Genomic DNA, 16496 nt, shown 5'->3' on the forward strand with positions numbered 1-16496 from the left:
CCCTCCCTGCTGTAACCCACTAGACCCCACTCCCAGAGCTGGGATAGAACCCAGGCGTCCTGGCTCCCAGCCCGCCTCTCCTCCCCCGCTGGTTACTCACCCCCCCCCCCCCCCCCCCCCCCCTCAGTCCTAGCTGAGACTGGAGGTGCCAAGTTCAAGAAGTACGAGGAGATCGACAATGCGCCAGAGGAGAAGGCTCGTGGCATCACCATCAACTCCTCCCATGTGGAGTATGCCACGGCCAACCGGCACTACGCCCACACCGACTGCCCCGGCCACGCCGACTACGTCAAGGTGAGGGCAGGGCGGGCGGGTGGGACCTGCCCCTTTCAGCCTGTGAGTGAGTTGTTGTGGTACTGCTAGGCAGCCACATTTCCCAGAATTCTGCTGTCTTAAAGGGCCAAGCCTCCCCTTGCCTTCCAGTCCCCGAACGCACCCCCTCAATCTCTTCCTCCGTCCTCACACGCGCATCCCCATGTGCCCCGCTGTCCCTGCCCACACCCTCCTGTTCCTGCCTCTATCCCTAACCCCACAGCCCTCTGCCTGCCTCTCTGCACCTCCGTACCTCCAAACCTCCCCCCTCTCTCCCCAAATGCCCCCCCCCAGCCTGTCCCTCCGTCTGTCCCCGCACACACAGCATCTGCCTGCCTCTCTGTACCCCCAAACTCACCCCCTCTAGCCTGTCCTTCCGTCTGTCCCCAAACGTACTCACCTTTGTCCACCTCTGTGCCCCTCCCTTTGTGCATCCCTCTGTCCCCACACTCACCACTCTCCATCCTTCTGTTCCCAAAGATAGACCCCCCCCATCCCTTCCTCTGTCCCCACACACCCCCTCAGTTCCTTCGCCTGGCCCCTGAGACACACCCTCCTCACCCCTGCTTCCTCTACATAGCCTCTGAGACACCTTCACCCCCGTTCATCCTCCCAGCCCTCAAGACCCTCCCGCCCCCCCCGCTTCCTCCTCCCTGCCCCGAGACCCCTCCCCTCCCCCACTTCCTCCTCCCTGCCCCTGAGACCCCCTCCCCTTCTCTCTCTCTCTCTCTCTCTCCCCTCCCCCCCCACCACCACTTCCTCCTCCCAGCCCCGGAGGAACAGTGGGTGGGTGGGGAGCAGGGGAGGAGCAGGGTGTGGGCGAGGGAGCAGCGAAGGGCATGGGCGGGGAGCGGCTGTACTGTGGGTGGTTTCACTCTTCCTCCATTGGGGATTGGGTCTGTGTGTGTCACCCCAACAACTTCACCGTCAAGCTCGGTGCAACAATAACACATTCCCGCCCCCGAGTTCCGTTCCCTCCCCAGCCTGTGCTGGCTCCCCTGCCCCCATCCCCAGGTCCCGGCATCTGAGCACCGCCGTCCCTCTCTTCCAGAACATGATCACTGGCACCGCTCCCCTAGATGGCTGCATCCTCGTGGTGGCAGCGACAGACGGGCAGATGCCGCAGACCCGAGAGCACTTGCTGCTGGCCAAACAGGTGAGGGGGGGTGAGGAGTTCCCCAGGGTGCAACCTGGAACTGGGGTACCACTGAGCTCACCAGCCTGGGCCCCCTCCCTCACTGTGATGCTGGGACAAGCTGCAAACCCCTCCAGGTCCTGCACACACACAGCCAGGGACACACCCAGCTGCAGTTACATGAAAGCTTCTCCCAGCCACTCATGAACCAGCACTAGAGAGGTTCCAGCCAATCCCCCCCAGCTCCGCAACCTAGGCCCCCAGACCTGGACTGTCCTGCCCTGGTCAGAAGCCTGTCCGGTGTACGTTTATTACCCAGTCTGCCACTTCTACAAAGGACAGTGGGCATGCACCAGCCCTTGCCCCCGAGCAGATTCCCCAAGCACTTCAGCCAAAACGCGCTGTTGTAGGTAACGTACCAAACAGGTGTGTTCGCGACAGACAGGTGGATTGCAAGTAATTATAAGCAGCTCAAAGCTGGTTACCTAAGAAATGAAACACGTCTGCAGCCTGAGTTCTGTTACCTAGACAGGGTTTGAATCCGGCTGTGTCTCACCCTGGGATTCTCCTTTCCAGCCTGGGACCCCCTTCCCCGTTCAGTGTCCCCCAGCCGGGTTCCCAGGTGCTGAGTTGGGGGGTGAGGACCAGTGATGATGTCACTTCCCCCTTGTGTAGCTTCTTCCAGCTGGGGAAAGAGCCTTTGCTGTGATTGAGTCAAGCAGCCTCCATTGTGTACCTGCTCTCTCTGAGAGGTCTCCATTGTACACAGTTCCTGGGACAGTCCCTGGGAGTGTGGATTCCCCTTAATGGGCCATCAGCGCTGTCTGGCTCCTCCATTGTTGTACCTGAAAGGCTGGTTGTGGGTGTCTCACAACATATTTCACTAACACACACACAGCAAAACTTCATAACTTCCCATCCAATGACGGCACCTACAATCCAACAGGATATTAATGTTCAACAGCTCAAGACTTTTAACATGATACCTCCTGGTTCCACGCGCAGGGCCAGGTAGGCAGGCAGAACTGCAGAGTCTCAATGCATGGATGAGACGATGGTGCAGGGAGGAGGGGTTTAGATTTATTAGGAACTGGGGAAACTTTTGGGAAAGGGGGAGCTGTACAGGAAAGATGGGCTCCTTCTAAACCAAAATGGAACCAGATTGCTGGCACTTAACATTAAAAAGGTCGTAGAGCAGTTTTTAACCTAATGGCTGGGGGAAAGCCAACCGGTGCGGAGGAGCACATGGTTCGTACATCCCTTAGGGGAGGATCTATTAATAGAGAATCTCTCTGTCTTAGTGAGGGCGGAAAATGAGAAAATACAGGCAGGGTCTGATCAGAAACAATCAAATAAAAAATAGTCCCATTCAATTACATCATGTAACGGCAGACAGCTAAAAGGAGACAAGTTTTTAAAGTGCTTATATACCAATACTAGAAGTCTAAATAATAAGATGGGTGAACTAGAGAATATTGATATAACAGGCATCACAGAAATTTGGTGGAATGAGGATAATCAATGAGACACAGTAATACCAGGGTACAAAACATATTGGAAGGACAGAACAGGTCATGCTGGTGGGGGAGTGGCACTAGATGTGAAAGAAAGCGTAGAATCAAATGAAGTAAAAATCATAAATGAATCAAACTGTACCATAGAATCTCTATGGATAAAAATTCCATGCTCTAATAATAAGAATATAGCAGTAGGGATATATTACTGACCACCTGACCAGGATGGTGATAGTGACTGTGAAATGCTCAGGGAGATTAGAGAGGCTATTAAAATAAAAAAACTCAATAATAATAATAATAATGGGGGATATCAATTATCCCCATATTGACTGGGTACATGTCACCTCTGGATGGGATGCAGAGATAAAGTTTCTTGTCCCTTAAATGACTGCTTCTTAGAGCAGCTATTCCTGGAACCCACAAGAGGAGAGCCAATTCTTGATTTAGTCCCAAGTGGAGCACAAGATCAGGTCCAAGAGGTGAATATAGCTGGACCTCTTGGTAATAGTGACCATAATATAATGAAATTTAACATCCCAGTGGCAGGGAAAACACCACAGTGGCCCAACACTGTAGCATTTAATTTCAGAAAGGGGAACTACACAAAAATGAGGAAGTTAGTGAAACAGAAATTAAAAGGTTCAGTGCCAAAAGTGAAATCCCTGCAAGCTGCATGGAAACTTTTTAAAGACCCCATAATAGAGGCTCAACTTAAATGTATCCCCAAATTAAAACACATAGTAAGAGAACCAAACAAGAGCTACCATGGCTAAACAACAAAGTAAAAGAAGCAGTGAGAGGCAAAAAGGCATCCTTTAAAAAGTGGAAGTTAAATCCTAATGAGGAAAATAGAAAGGAGCTTTGGCAAAGGAAGTGTAAAAATATAATTAGGAAGGCCAAAAAAGAATATGAGCAATAGTTAGCCAAAGATGCAAAAAGTAATAGCAATTTTTTTTTATGTACATCGGAAGCCTGCCAAACAATCAGTGGGCCCACTGAACGATCGAGGTGCTAAAGGAGCACTCAAGGATGATAAGGCCATTGTGGAAAAACTAAATGAATTCTTTGCATTGGTCTTCACGGCTGAGGATGTGAGGGAGATTCCCAAATCTAAGCCATTCTTTTTAGGTAACAGATCTGAGGAACTGTCCAAAATTGAGGTGTCATTAGAGGAGGTTTTGGAACAAATTGATAAATGAAACAGTAAGAAGTCACCAGGAGCAGATGGTATCACCCAAGAGTTCTGAAGGAACTCAAATGTGAAATTGCAGAACTACTAACTGTAGTTTGTAACCTATCATTTAAATCAGCTTCTGTACCAGATAGGGTGACCAGATAGCAAGTGTGAAAAATCGGGACGGGGTGGGGGGTAATAGGAGCCCATATTTTAAAAAAAAGCCCCAAATATCAGGACTGTCCCTATAAAATCGGGACATCTGGTCACCCTAGTACCAGATGACTGGAGGATAGCTAATGTGATGCCAATTTTTAAAAAGGGCTCCAGAGGTGATCCCGGCAATTACAGGCCTGAAAACCTGACTTCAGTACTGGGCAAACTGGTTGAAACTATAGTAAAGAATAAAATTGTCAGACATATAGATGAATATAATTTGTTGAGGAAGAGTCAACATGGTTTTAGTAAAGGGAAATCATGCCTCGCCAATCTACTAGAATTCTTTGAGGGGTCAACAAGCATGTGGACAAGAGGGATCCAGTGGATATAGTGTACTTAGATTTTCAGAAAGCGTTAGACAAGGTCCCTCAACAAAGGCTCTTACGCAAAGTAAGCTGCCACAGGATAAGAGGGAAGGTGCTCTCATGGATTGGTAACTGTTTAAAAGATAGGAAACAAAGGGTAGATATAAATAGTCAGTTTTCAGAATGGAGAGGGGTAAATAGTGGTGTCCCCCAAGGGTCTGTATTGTGCCCAGTCCTATTCAATATGCTCATAAATGATCTGGAAAAATGGGTAAACAGTGAGGTGGCAAAATTTGCAGACGATACAAATTACTAAAGATAGTTAAGTCCCAGGCAGACTGCGAAGAACTACAAAAGGATCCCTCAAAACTGGATGACTGGGCAACAAAATGGCAGATGAAATTTAATGTTGATAAATGCAAAGTAATGCACATTGGAAAATGTAATCCCAACTATACATATAAAACGATGAGGTCTAAATTAGCTGTTACCACTCAAGAAAGATCTTGGAGTCACTGTGGATAGCTCTCTGAAAACATCCACTCAATGTGCAGTGGCAGTCAAAAAAGCCAACAGAATGCTCGGAATAATTAAGAAAGGGATTGATAATAGGATAGAAAATATCATGTTGTCTCTATATAAATCCATGGTACGCCCACATCTTGAATACTGCGTGCAGATGTGGTCGCCCCACCTCAAAAAAGATATATTGGAATTGGAAAAGATTAACAAAAATGATTAAGGGTATGGAACAGCTTCTGTATGAGGAAAGATTAATAAGACTGACTTTTCAGCTTGGAAAAGAGACGGTTAAGGGGAGATACGATTGAGGTCTATAAAATCATAACTGGTGTAGAGAAAGTAGATAAGGAAGTGTTTAGTACTTCTCATAACACAAGAACTAGGGGTCACCCAATGAAATTAATAAGCAGAAGGCTTAAAACAAATAAAAGGAAGTATTTCTTCACACAACACACAATCAACCTGTGGAACTCCTTGCTAGAGGATGTTGTGAAGGCCAAGTCCATAATAGGGTTCAAAAAAGAACTAGATACATTCATGGAGGATAGGTCCATCAATGGCTATTAGCCAGGATGGGCAGGGATGGTGTCCGTAGCCTCTGTTTGCCAGAAGCTGGGAAAAGGTGACAGGGGATGGATCACTTGATGATTCCCTGTTCTGTTCATTCCCTCTGGGGCACCTGGCACTGGACACTTTTGGAAGACAGGATACCGGGCTAAATGGACCTTTGGTCTGACCCAGTAGGGCCATTTTTATGTACCTCACAAGGCAGACTTTGTACCGAACAAGTCATAATCCTATCACAGTGGTGAATATGGGGGTGCCAGGGCACTGTTGTGGGGGTACAGTGTGTCATGGGGCGTCTTTGCCAGAAGCCCTGGGCATGGGCTGTGAGCCAGGGGATCCCCTCCCCGAGGACCAGGCCAGGGCTGGCTGGGCTGTCCCTCACCCTGTGGTCCCCTCAGATCGGGGTGCGGCACATCGTGGTGTACATCAACAAGGCGGACGCAGTGGAGGACCAGGAGATGCTGGAGCTGGTGGAGCTGGAGATCCGGGAGCTGCTCTCTGAATTTGGCTACGATGGGGAGAAGACGCCCGTCATCGTGGGCTCTGCCCTCTGCGCCCTGGAGGTGAGTCCCGCCTTCTCCCTCCCACCAGCGCCTCACATGCCCGCTGCCCATGCTAATGCCCTCCCTTCCCCCAGTACCGTAGCCCCGAGCTGGGACTGAACTCCATCATGAAGCTGCTGGACGCGGTCGACACGCACATCCCACTGCCCATGCGGGAGCTGGACAAGCCATTCCTGCTGCCCATCGAATCAATCTACTCCATCCCAGGTAATGCCCGCTCCCCCCCCCGCCCAGCCCCCATGCTGAGCCCCGTGCCTTTCCAGGGACCCCCTATCCCGGGCCCCATGGCACTGACCCCTCTGCCCTTGCAGGGCGTGGGACGGTGGTGACAGGGACGCTGGAGCGTGGCATCGTCAAGAAGGGGGATGACTGCGAGTTCGTGGGGCACAACCGGAACGTGCGCTCCGTGGTGACAGGTAGGGGGCGCAGCTAACAGAACCCCTCACCTGCTCTCCCCTCCCAGAGGTGGGGGAAACCCCCCTGCCCAGGCTGGGGAACCCGGGCTCACCCCATCCCTCCCCCGCAGGCATTGAGATGTTCCACCAGAACCTGGAGCGGGCCGAGGCCGGGGACAACCTTGGCGCACTGGTGCGGGGGCTGAAGCGGGAGGACGTGCGGCGTGGCATGGTGATGTGCAAACCAGGCTCCATCAAGCCCCATCAGAAGATTGAGGCCCAGGTGGGGCCTGTGCTGGGGCAGTGGGCTGGGGGGCGGGGAAGGTGGGCTGCTGGGCTATAACAGTCTCTCCCTCTGCCCCCCAGGTGTACATCCTCAGCAAGGAGGAGGGTGGGCGGCACAAGCCTTTCGTCTCTAACTACATGCCTGTCATGTTCTCCCTGACCTGGGACATGGCCTGTCGGACCATCCTGCCCCCTGGAAAGGTAGAGAGACCCCCCCCTCCCTGCCCCCAGCACTGGCTGTGGGCTCACCACGGGGAACCAGCTTCCCCATCGCAGTCCCTATCCCCACCCCGGTCAGTGGTGGCTGGCGGCCAGCTGTGGCACTCTGACCTTCTCCCGCCCCCCCCCCCCCCCCGCAGGAGATGGTGATGCCTGGCGAGGACACAGCCCTGACCCTCACCCTGCGGCAGCCCATGGTGCTGGAGGAAGGTCAGCGCTTCACACTGCGTGATGGCAACCGCACCATTGGCACCGGTGTGGTCACCAAGACGCTGGAGATAGGGCCAGATGATAAGTGGGGGGCTTAAAAGCCCAGCTGAGCTGGCTCTGCCCCCAGGCCTGTGTCTGCAAACAGTGGGGGAGGGGCTAGTTCTAGCTGGTGTCCCCTACGAACCTGTTTATCGCTGCTGCCCCCGGCGGCATCATGGTCACCTAGAGCGGGGTGCAAGCTGCCTGTTGTATGAACTGCTCTGCTGTGGGGCAACAGAAATCGAACTGCCCTCCCGTGGTGGCTCTCCTGCCCAGAGCCCCTGCAGTAGGGGCTTATGCAGCTTCCTGCTGTTTGGTTTCTTTTGTTAATAAAGGTGCGGAATCATGGCTGGGTCCTTCCTGCTTCTTTGGGGGGGTGCGCTGGAGGTGACAGGTAGCTGAAGGGGGTTCCTGGCATGGGCGCAGCTGGTGACAGAGGCTCATGTCCCCCCCCCATGGGTTGGGCTGGGACAGTGATACTAGCTCTGTAGGGACCAGGTAGCACCCTGGCCTGCTCTCAGGCAGGTCCCAGCTCCTGTCCAGGGCACTGTGGCCCAGTGGACTAGCAGAGGGGCAGCACCCAGCTTTGGGTGCTTGCCTAGCAAAGCAGTGGGAGAAGGGGGGGGGAGATTAGCTCCCCAGGGAGCAGAGCTGGGGGCTGATGAAGCTGAAGGAGAATGTTGTCAGAAGGGCAAATAGGGACAAACGACCCTGCCTCAAGTCAGGGTAGAGATGGGATGGGGTGGAACAGCCTCCAACCCCCCCCCCCCCCCCCCCAGTAAAGAGCAGGGCCCTATTTGGTGCAGAGCAGTAGGCTCCTTCATGTCTTCCAGTAGCAGCTGGGGCCTAGCCCCCAACTGGGGGGAGCAGGCTGCTGAGAGTTGACACCCACCCCTGCTCCAGCTGAGGGGTAGGAACAGAGGGCAGCAGGGTAGAAGCTGCAGCTCTCCCTCCCTCCCTCCACAGGCTTCGTTCTGGCTGCCCTACCCTAGTTTTAGTCACTCCATTAGAGATCTTTAGCAGCCAGTGCCTGCTCTCACCAGGGCCCACCCCACACACAGCAGAAATGAAGGGAACAGAAGCCAGGACTCCAACCCCACCCTTCCACAAGTGTAACCCCTCCTTAGGCTATTCTCCTCCCCTCACAAGCCCCCAGAGACTCACCCCAACACCCACCATGGAGTTAGTTTAAAATTTTATTTTATTTTTTTTTCCACTTTTTAAATATTTTTATGTAATAAAAAGTCGGTGTTCATCAGTCTGGTCTGCTCCTGTGTTCGCATGACTAGGGGAGGGGAGCCCAACACTCTGTTTAACAGCCCAATTGGAGTTATAAATAATAGAAAATAAAACCTTGGTGGCTCCAGGAGCCAGGGGCAGGTGGCTCTTGCCGCTGCGCGCTCCGCAAACCAACAAAAAAGGTGCTTGGTAAAGCCCCGCCCCCAGCTGTGGCCCCGTAAGGGGCAGGCTGGGGGTTCCACCTCAGGGCCCGGCTGCCAGGCCGGGGCGCACACAAGGGGGCAGAAGGAGCAAACCGGATCCCGGGCAGGGGCCGGCACTGGGAGTTCAGTTCACAGTCAGGAATCGAGGCTTCAGTTTCCAGGGGGGTGGAATGGGAGCTGCTGGGATGGGTGAGACTGAACTAGAAAGAGAGCAGAGATTGTTAGTGAGCAAAGCAGGACAGGAGGCCGAGCACTGGACCCCCACAGCAGGGAGACAGGGCTGCAGCCAGCCCGCCCGCCCACCCTGGGCCTGGAGCCAGGTGGCCTATCCACCCCACCCTCACACCCCACTGCATAGAGGCCTCCCCAAGCCCCACCCACAGCACCTGCTGCAGGAGGAAGGCGAGAACATGCCCTGCTCTCTCCCCTCACCACACCCATCTCCCAGGGCAATGAGCACTGCAGGCCTGTCACACTGACGCCTAGACAGCCCCCTCACTGCAGGCCTTCACATTAGGGGCCGGACCCTCTATCATCTGTCAGAGCTGAGCCCCCAGCTCAGGGAAGGAAGGGTAGCCCCTCAACAGCTTGCCAGCATGGGGGGTGGGGGGTTACTCTGGTACCAGCCTGGCCCATCACACACACCCACCAGTCCTGAACCTCTGAGACATCCCCCCACCCCCAGCACTGACCTTGATGGTGTCCTATATAGGTGTATGGAGATGGTGTGGAGGCTGAGAGGGTGGGCACCCCGCTCTGTGGCACGCCGCCTTGGGGGGGCCCCCCATGGGTCTGCGAGGGGTGGAGCAGCATGACCTGGGGGGGATGAGGCGCCCCGGGGTGAGGGGGCGGTGCTGCTGTTATTCCAGTCTGGACATGGGCCTGTGGGAGGGGAGAGTAGGGGGATGAGCGTTGGTGGGTGGGGCCCGCGTAGTGCCCGCAGCCCTGCTGCCCCTGCCACCTACCTGGGTGACATGGGCCATGTTGGTGTAGCCGTGCTGCAGCTGCTGGTGGGCGTGGATGGCGTAGACAGCCTGCTGTGGGAAGCTGCTCTGGGGGGATTGGGCACTGGGCCCTGGTGTGATGGAGGGCGGCGTGGCCGTCAGCGTGGCCGTGTGGTACAGGTTCTGCTGCTGCTGGGCACTGGCCAGGTGGGGCGGCTGCCCAGCCTGGTGCTGCGCCAGGACACAGGAATGTCATGAGCAGGGTCAGGGAGTCAAACACCTCCCCACCCACTACCCTCCCCCTCAGCCCTGGGGGACATCCCCCCTCACCTGTACGGGGCTGGGGGCAGCGTGCTGGGCCTGTTGTTGGTTCCCTGTCGGGGTGGTGGCTGGCTGAGGCTGGTGGGGGTGCAGCTGTGTCGCATGGTGGGGATAGGACTGATGAACTGTAGCTGGAGAGAGACACCCAGTCAGACCCCGAGCAGCAGAACTGGCCCCAGCCCCTGGGGCTCCCCGGCCCCAGCCTATAGACTCACCATAGAGCGTCTGGGGCGTGGGCTGCTCCGAGGGGGGGTATTGGGGTGTGGAGGACGACACAATGGCCTGGGGGTGGCTGCCAGATGTCATCATGCGGGGGTTGCTCTGGAGCATCGGGGCAAATACAGGCTGCAAGGGAAGAACCAGGCCTCACGGCTGTTAGAGGGACCATCCCTGTGTGCCCACCCCTCACTGCCCCCGGCACACCCCTCTGCCCCCAAAGGCTGCCGTGGCTGTTAGACCATCCCCACACACTCACCCCTCTGCTCCCAGATGGCCCCACCGAGGCCGCAATGGGACAGAAGGGCCCTTCTCGCCTCACCCCCATGCTCCTCCCTCCCCTCCCCGTGGCCCTTACCTGAGAAGGGTAGTGCGCCATAGGCTGCATCATGGTGGGCTGCCCCGTGAACTGCTGGGGGTTATAGGAAATGTAGGAGGAGTAGGGCGTAGCTGCTACCAGGGGGGGCCCTGCCGCCGCTGCCGCCTGCATAATGGGGGGTGCGGATGTCGGCTGATGCTGGTCCGAGCGCTGGGGTGGGAGGGAACCTGTGGGAAAAGGAGCCAGCTGCTGAAAACGGACCCCAGAAGCCCCTAGGCTGTATGGCTGCCTCAACCCTATGGTGAGGGACCCTCCCCTACAGCCCCACGCAATGGTCCCTGCTGCCATCTCTCCCCAGACATCCCATCACTCCAGTGGATCAGCATCTGCTGCCCTGGGAGGGGCTCCTGGTTAGCCCCACCCATCAGGGAGGGGAGCTCTGCCCATGCTTTAGCCAGCCCCCCCTCCCATCAGTGCAGCTGGTGCCAGACTTGCTATGCCCCACTGAGAAATGCCAGGCTCACCTTTGGCCCCTCGGTACTTGCCCTGCTGGCCAGGCACAGAGCTGGAGACAGGGTACGGGTACATCTGGGGCGCCTGCAACGAGAGAGCGGCAGCAGGGTGGTTACCTAAGAACAAGGAGAGCTCCCCTGCCCCCTCAGAACCCAGCTCCCCCCAGAGGACAGGGACCCCCATCCCCAAACACATTTACCCACCCTCTGCAGCTCCCCCACCCCCCCCCTTCCCAACGTGCCCCTGCCCCTCCTCTGGATAGGCCCTGCTCCCCCCATCCCCCACATCCTTCCCACTCCCCGGACAGGCCCTGCTCCCTCATCCCTGCAGCCTCCCCCCCCGCCCCGAGATCCTGGTCCCTCATCGCCCCCCCCGCCATCCCTGCAGCTCCTCCCCCTAGCTTTCCCAGTGTGCCCCCCCCCCCGCAGCTTCCTCATCTCCTGCTGCCAGTGTGGCCCCCCTCCTCCCCCCCATACAGCAATGGGGGGCTCACTTGGACGGCAGGGCTCATGTGGATTTGAGGTATGTAGGAAATGTACTGGGGGCTGTACATGCCCGTCTGGCCGGCCGTGATCACTGGGATGGAGGGAGTGGAATGGGCGCGAGGGCCCGGTGACGTGGGGGTGCTCGTCGACTTGTTCTGGAAGCAAAGACAGAGCAGGTGAGCATGGGACCCAGCCAGATCCTCACCAGCGATGGGGAGGACCAGCAGCCGCTGGAGCCAATGGGGCTCCCACTCCCCCCAGCCCAGATCACTCACCACGGAAAGCAGCGTTTTCGAGGGGTTGAACTCCTTGGCGTTGGGATTCAGAGTCGATTTCTTCACTTGCCTGAAACCAACACAGGACAAATCAGGGTTAAAAACCCTGGAGAGCCCAGCGTCCCCCTCCAACCCACTCCCCCGAGTGCAGCCTGCCTTGCCCTCCCCCACCCGTGAGAGAACCCCTGGCCCTGTGCTGCAGACTCACTCGGACACAGGCCCCTCCTCTTTGTCCTCGGGCTCGCCCTTGCCCGGGGGGCTGGCCACCTGCTGCTCGGCCACCTCACACAGACCCTTCTCCTCTTTGCCACTCTCCGGCAGCAGCTCCAGGCTGGTCCCGCTGGGCTTTGGCACCATGCTCACGGCGGGCGCCTCCTCAGGACCCTCGCAGATGCCCGGCTCAAGGGATTTCTCCTTGCCCTCCAGAGGCTCCTTGGGCCTGGCACTGAAGGACTCCAGGCTGGTTTCTGGGGAACTGCTCGGCTGGAGCTGTGGGGGAGCCAGATACTCATGGTGAGCCCGGCCCAGACATGCCCACTCCCCCCGCCCTCCCTGCTGTCACCAGGCCTTACCTTGAACTGGGCCCCAAACTTGCGCAGCTCCTCCAGCTGGGTCCGCTTCTGCTCATTCTGCAGCCCTGCTGTGGAGAACAGAGGAGTGAGCGGAAGGGCTGCTGCAGCCTCAGGGTGCCCCCAGCCATAGGGAACCCCCACTCCCCACCCCAACCCCCCAGCCTCACTAAAGCTCCGCCAACACAGACGGGTTATGCTTCCATGAGGGGGACAGGTCATAGAAAAGACCCCCAACAGGAGGATGCAGGCCCCTGCGTCTTCTCCCCAGGCCCCTTCGCTTGGGAAGCGAAGCTTGGAGCAGTCTCCCTCGGGCACACACCAGGTTCTGAGGCGTCATAGGGTGGCTGGGGCCCGGCCCTGTCAGTGCTGACTCCAAGACACACACACCTTTGCTGGCTGCCTTGTTGAGCTCACATGGCCCCGTCACTTCCAAGATTCTGCCAGGATCTTTAGCCACAGATGTGGGAGCCTCTTTCCCTGAGAGAGAAAAATGGAAATCCCTTAACACATTACACTGCCCTGCCCCCACCCGACCCCTGCTCCAAGGCACAGCTCCCCAGGCCCATCTCCTCACAGCGGCCACAAGAGTCCCCAGAAGCCCCACGCTGCTCCCTGGGCCTTACCCTCAACAGCAGTGGCTGGCACGGGGGCGGCTACTTTGGGAGAAGGGGGGTTTGGGGAAACACTCGACTCCAGGCCAGTTCTGGCCTCCGACGGGGATGCGGGTGCTGCTGGCACGGCAGATCCCACCGGAGAATCCTGGGAAGAGACTGGAGTGGCTGAGGCAGACTTGGGAGAGCGAGGAGGGTACATGCGGCCCACTGCAGGGAGAAACATTAGAGACGGGGTGAGAACATAGGTCCTGATCCCCCCCCTACACAGCAAGAGACACAGGGACAACCACACAGACTAGGGCTCTCAGACTCTATAAACCACCACCCTTGTCTCCAGCAGGGCCCTGCAGGTTAACCCTCAGCTGCTCCTCCTGCCCACCGGGCTAACAGTGACTGGGGCAATGTTCCAGCTGCAGAGCCCTCTCTAGCCATCAGAGCAGAAAGATCCCCACCCTGCCTACCTGCAGGGGGAGCTGCCGAGACCTCCACAGGGCGGCTTGACGGGGAAGACATGGTCTTGGCACCCCGGATGGGACGCTGGGACTTCGGAGACATTCGGGAGGGTCCTGGAAAGCAAGCAAGCATAGGAGGGGGTTACAGGGCTGGTGCAGCAGCTTGGACACAGTCCCTGACCTTCCCAGAGAGCGGTGTGCGAACTCCGGGCTGAAGGGCACTGGAGACCAGCCTCAGGCATTGCTAGAGCCTCCTAGGAAGCCTCTCATGTAGGTCCCCGGATCTCACCTCCATTGATCCCTCGCTGCTCCGGGACAGGACTAGAGTTGCTGTCTGGATGGTGCGCACTGCCCCGGGGAGGGATGGACCCCACCCCTGGCCTCCCACCCCGGGAGCTGCTGCACCGGACGCCGCCTCGCGAGCCCTCTCTGACGCGCTGTGGCAGCGGGACATACTTGCCCTCCCTGCAGACACAGATGGGAGAGGAGTTACATCGGCTCCCACGCCCTCCCCACCCCACCCCACATGTGAGCATGCGCCTCTCTCACCTGGAGGCCAAGCTGGGGCTGTCCCTGCCAGACACCTGCCTCTGCACAGAGCTGTGTTTCTCCTCCTCCGTCCGGCCGTCATCATTCTCCATGGCAATGCGCAGGCGGTACTGGGGGCTCGACTCAATCTCCCGGGCCAACTGGGCCGCCCGGGCTTCCCGCTGCCGGAACTCCTCTGAGTTATCTTTCTCTAGAGGGACGCTAGGACAGGGACAGACAGAGACAGGCCTCAGTTCCAGCTGACCCTCCCAAGAGCTGTACAGGATGACACTGTGGCTCAGAGCTGTCTGAAGCCCCCCATTTTGGGTGGCAATTGCTGCTCTGGTCTCCACTGGAGGGAGCCTGTTTCTGGAATTCGTTTGCCCATCTGAGCACAAGGGGGATGAAAATCACCCTGCACGCTGTCAGTGAAAAAAGCAACCTCCCGGCTTGACGTGAGTAGCAGTGGTGCAGCCGGTCAGGGGAGCAAGCCGATACTTAGGAGCAGAAGCCAGCCCCGGGGCAATTCGGATCTGAAGATTGACAGGCTTTAAACAATGAAAAGCAAGCATGAGCAAGAAGCTGCTTTCACCCAGAACCACACTGGGCAATTCCAGAACCAAGAGCTACACAGCACTTGTCTGTGTGGGATGCTGGATAGCCGCACCCCAACCATACGCAGGTGCACAGGGTGCGAGGGTGGGCTCTGCAGGGACATGTGCAGAAACCCTGGGTCACTTTTGTGGTTCAGATGCATCCAGACACGTTTTCTTACTAAACAGTTTTAATCTGGATGTTTTCTTAGGAAATTCTATACCAAAAAAAAATCGACATGAAAGGGACGTCAACTCCAGATGAAGGCAGTTAAAGAAAAGGAGTTAGAGGTAGCTCCAACTTCTATATTTGCACCCAGCCTGCCCTACGCACCTATCCAGGTCCTCCGACCTGAGCCACCCCCTCCCACCACACACACGCACCTGCCCCCGAGGCTCCTATCCATTTTTGTGGGTTTAGAACCGCCTGTTCCTTTTCTAATCTCTCCCCCACCCTCCCTTCTGCTACGTGAAAGGCCCACAAGGACAAAGGAAACAGTATCCGACTCCCCAGGGCAGTGGTTCTCAGCCCCTGGCTTGCAAGCCACATGCGGCCCAATCGGTATACAGCTGCAGCCCAACTCACATCCTCAGGGCCATATAGGTAGTATATATATTGTGTGGATGCTGCCCACAACACACATACAGCTGCGTATACAGCCCACAACGGTAAATAAGTTGAGACCCATTGGCTCAGGAACACAGAAAGATGGACTAGACAAATCCCCAAAGAAAACAAGCTGGAAAAGGATCATTTTTTGCATGGAAAAAGAGTGAACAAAATCCTCCTGATGGAGGTGTGACTTTAAATGAAAGCCAGCATGGGCAGCTTGAACTTGGCTATTCCCTCACTACTGAGAGCTACACCCTTGTTCTTTCAACGGAGCCACGGGTGGTACTGCAGTTCTTCTCGAAAGGGGCAGCCCCTTTGGCCTTTGTAGCCTGATACAAAGGCACTGGACCCAAGAATCACACTCTTCCCCAAGAGCAACAGCTCCCTCCCACACAGAGCCCAGGCCCACACTCACGTGTAGGAGGACAAACTGCTGTCGTACGTTGTCTTCACGCCATAGTTCTCTTCATTAAACTTGAACATCTCATTGGGATCCCAGCCATTAGACTGCAACAAGGACAAGTGTTAGATACAGGCTCTGCAGAGCCCCCAGCGCTGAGCGCCAAGCAGCAGAAGGGATCTGGGTACCCCAGAGCCCTCTCCCCACGCTAACCCCTGCCCACCTCACTCCAGGCCCTGAATGCAAGGAGGAGCGAAGTCTTACCATGTCAGACTCCAGGTCGTAGTCGTCACTGTTGCTGTCCCCTCCTTCCCAGCGCTGCAGCACCTTCTCTTTGTGCTCCCCGTTAACCTTGGAGTTCATGGCGATGGCAGAGTCCGTGAACTTGTCTAGAAGCAGACAATGGGCCATAAGGACTGCCACCCCCTCTGGGCGACCCCCCAGCCCCAAGCGGGAACAGGCCCCATCTAGAGGGCCAGCATTACCTTTGGTGGCGTAATTGAAATCAACATTACGGAAATGCACCAGCATGACATCGGTGGGCTTGAAGACCATGGTGTCCACAATGTCCTCCCGCTTAGGTCCCACCAGCTGATCTGGGGTCTTCCTGTGCACAGCATCCACAGCAAGCTCGAACTGCAAACAGCCACCATTACTGCACGCTGCGCCCCTGCCCCAAGAACCGGCCTCCCGCTGCAATGGGGGACCCCACATGTTCACCACAGAGCTCAGACGCTCTGCGCCCTG

General features: G+C 56.6%; 2 protein-coding genes across 6 annotated transcripts in view; one reads left to right on the plus strand and one right to left on the minus strand.

Moving 5' to 3' along the window:
• Positions 1–132: 132 nt before the first annotated feature.
• On the plus strand, positions 133–8233 carry TUFM (Tu translation elongation factor, mitochondrial). Its single transcript, XM_026659201.2, has 8 exons — positions 133–294; positions 1364–1468; positions 6150–6314; positions 6389–6521; positions 6626–6730; positions 6841–6992; positions 7076–7195; positions 7354–8233. Exons 2-8 carry the CDS (start codon positions 1367–1369, stop codon positions 7519–7521), a joined length of 945 nt encoding a protein of 314 aa, XP_026514986.1. The 5' UTR covers positions 133–294; positions 1364–1366; the 3' UTR covers positions 7522–8233.
• Positions 8234–8935: 702 nt separating this feature from the next.
• The window catches only part of ATXN2L (ataxin 2 like), an 11204-nt gene continuing 3643 nt past the window's right edge, over positions 8936–16496 (minus strand). For 3 of the 5 annotated variants that reach the window (XM_029913355.1, XM_029913354.1, XM_026659197.1), the window contains 19 exons: positions 16235–16385; positions 16014–16138; positions 15765–15856; positions 14165–14365; positions 13905–14080; positions 13625–13729; positions 13173–13370; positions 12937–13026; positions 12550–12617; positions 12186–12466; positions 11978–12047; positions 11711–11857; positions 11229–11301; positions 10744–10931; positions 10385–10514; positions 10179–10300; positions 9870–10079; positions 9597–9786; positions 8936–9099 (listed from right to left, as the gene is read on the minus strand). In XM_029913355.1, coding sequence (XP_029769215.1) covers positions 9029–9099; positions 9597–9786; positions 9870–10079; positions 10179–10300; positions 10385–10514; positions 10744–10931; positions 11229–11301; positions 11711–11857; positions 11978–12047; positions 12186–12466; positions 12550–12617; positions 12937–13026; positions 13173–13370; positions 13625–13729; positions 13905–14080; positions 14165–14365; positions 15765–15856; positions 16014–16138; positions 16235–16385 — 2688 coding nt within the window. In that variant the 3' untranslated portion in view covers positions 8936–9028. Of the gene's footprint in view, positions 9105–9596; positions 9787–9869; positions 10080–10178; positions 10301–10384; positions 10515–10743; positions 10932–11228; positions 11302–11710; positions 11858–11977; positions 12048–12185; positions 12467–12549; positions 12618–12936; positions 13027–13172; positions 13371–13624; positions 13730–13904; positions 14081–14164; positions 14366–15764; positions 15857–16013; positions 16139–16234; positions 16386–16496 lie in introns of all 5 variants that reach the window. The other 2 variants (XM_029913353.1, XM_026659198.1) reach the window with 2 other exon arrangements.

Source organism: Terrapene carolina, unplaced genomic scaffold (assembly GCF_002925995.2).
Source record: "Terrapene carolina triunguis isolate 2854851 unplaced genomic scaffold, T_m_triunguis-2.0 Scaffold606, whole genome shotgun sequence".
NCBI lineage: Eukaryota > Metazoa > Chordata > Testudines > Emydidae > Terrapene > Terrapene triunguis.

Coding starts and splice junctions, on each gene's coding strand:
- TUFM (XM_026659201.2), top strand. CDS start 1,367: ATGATCACTGGCACCGCTCCCCTAGATGGCTGCATCCTCGTGGTGGCA. Junction 6,522..6,625: donor ATCAATCTACTCCATCCCAG/GTAATGCCCGCT, acceptor CTGCCCTTGCAG/GGCGTGGGACGGTGGTGACA. Junction 6,993..7,075: donor ATCAGAAGATTGAGGCCCAG/GTGGGGCCTGTG, acceptor TCTGCCCCCCAG/GTGTACATCCTCAGCAAGGA.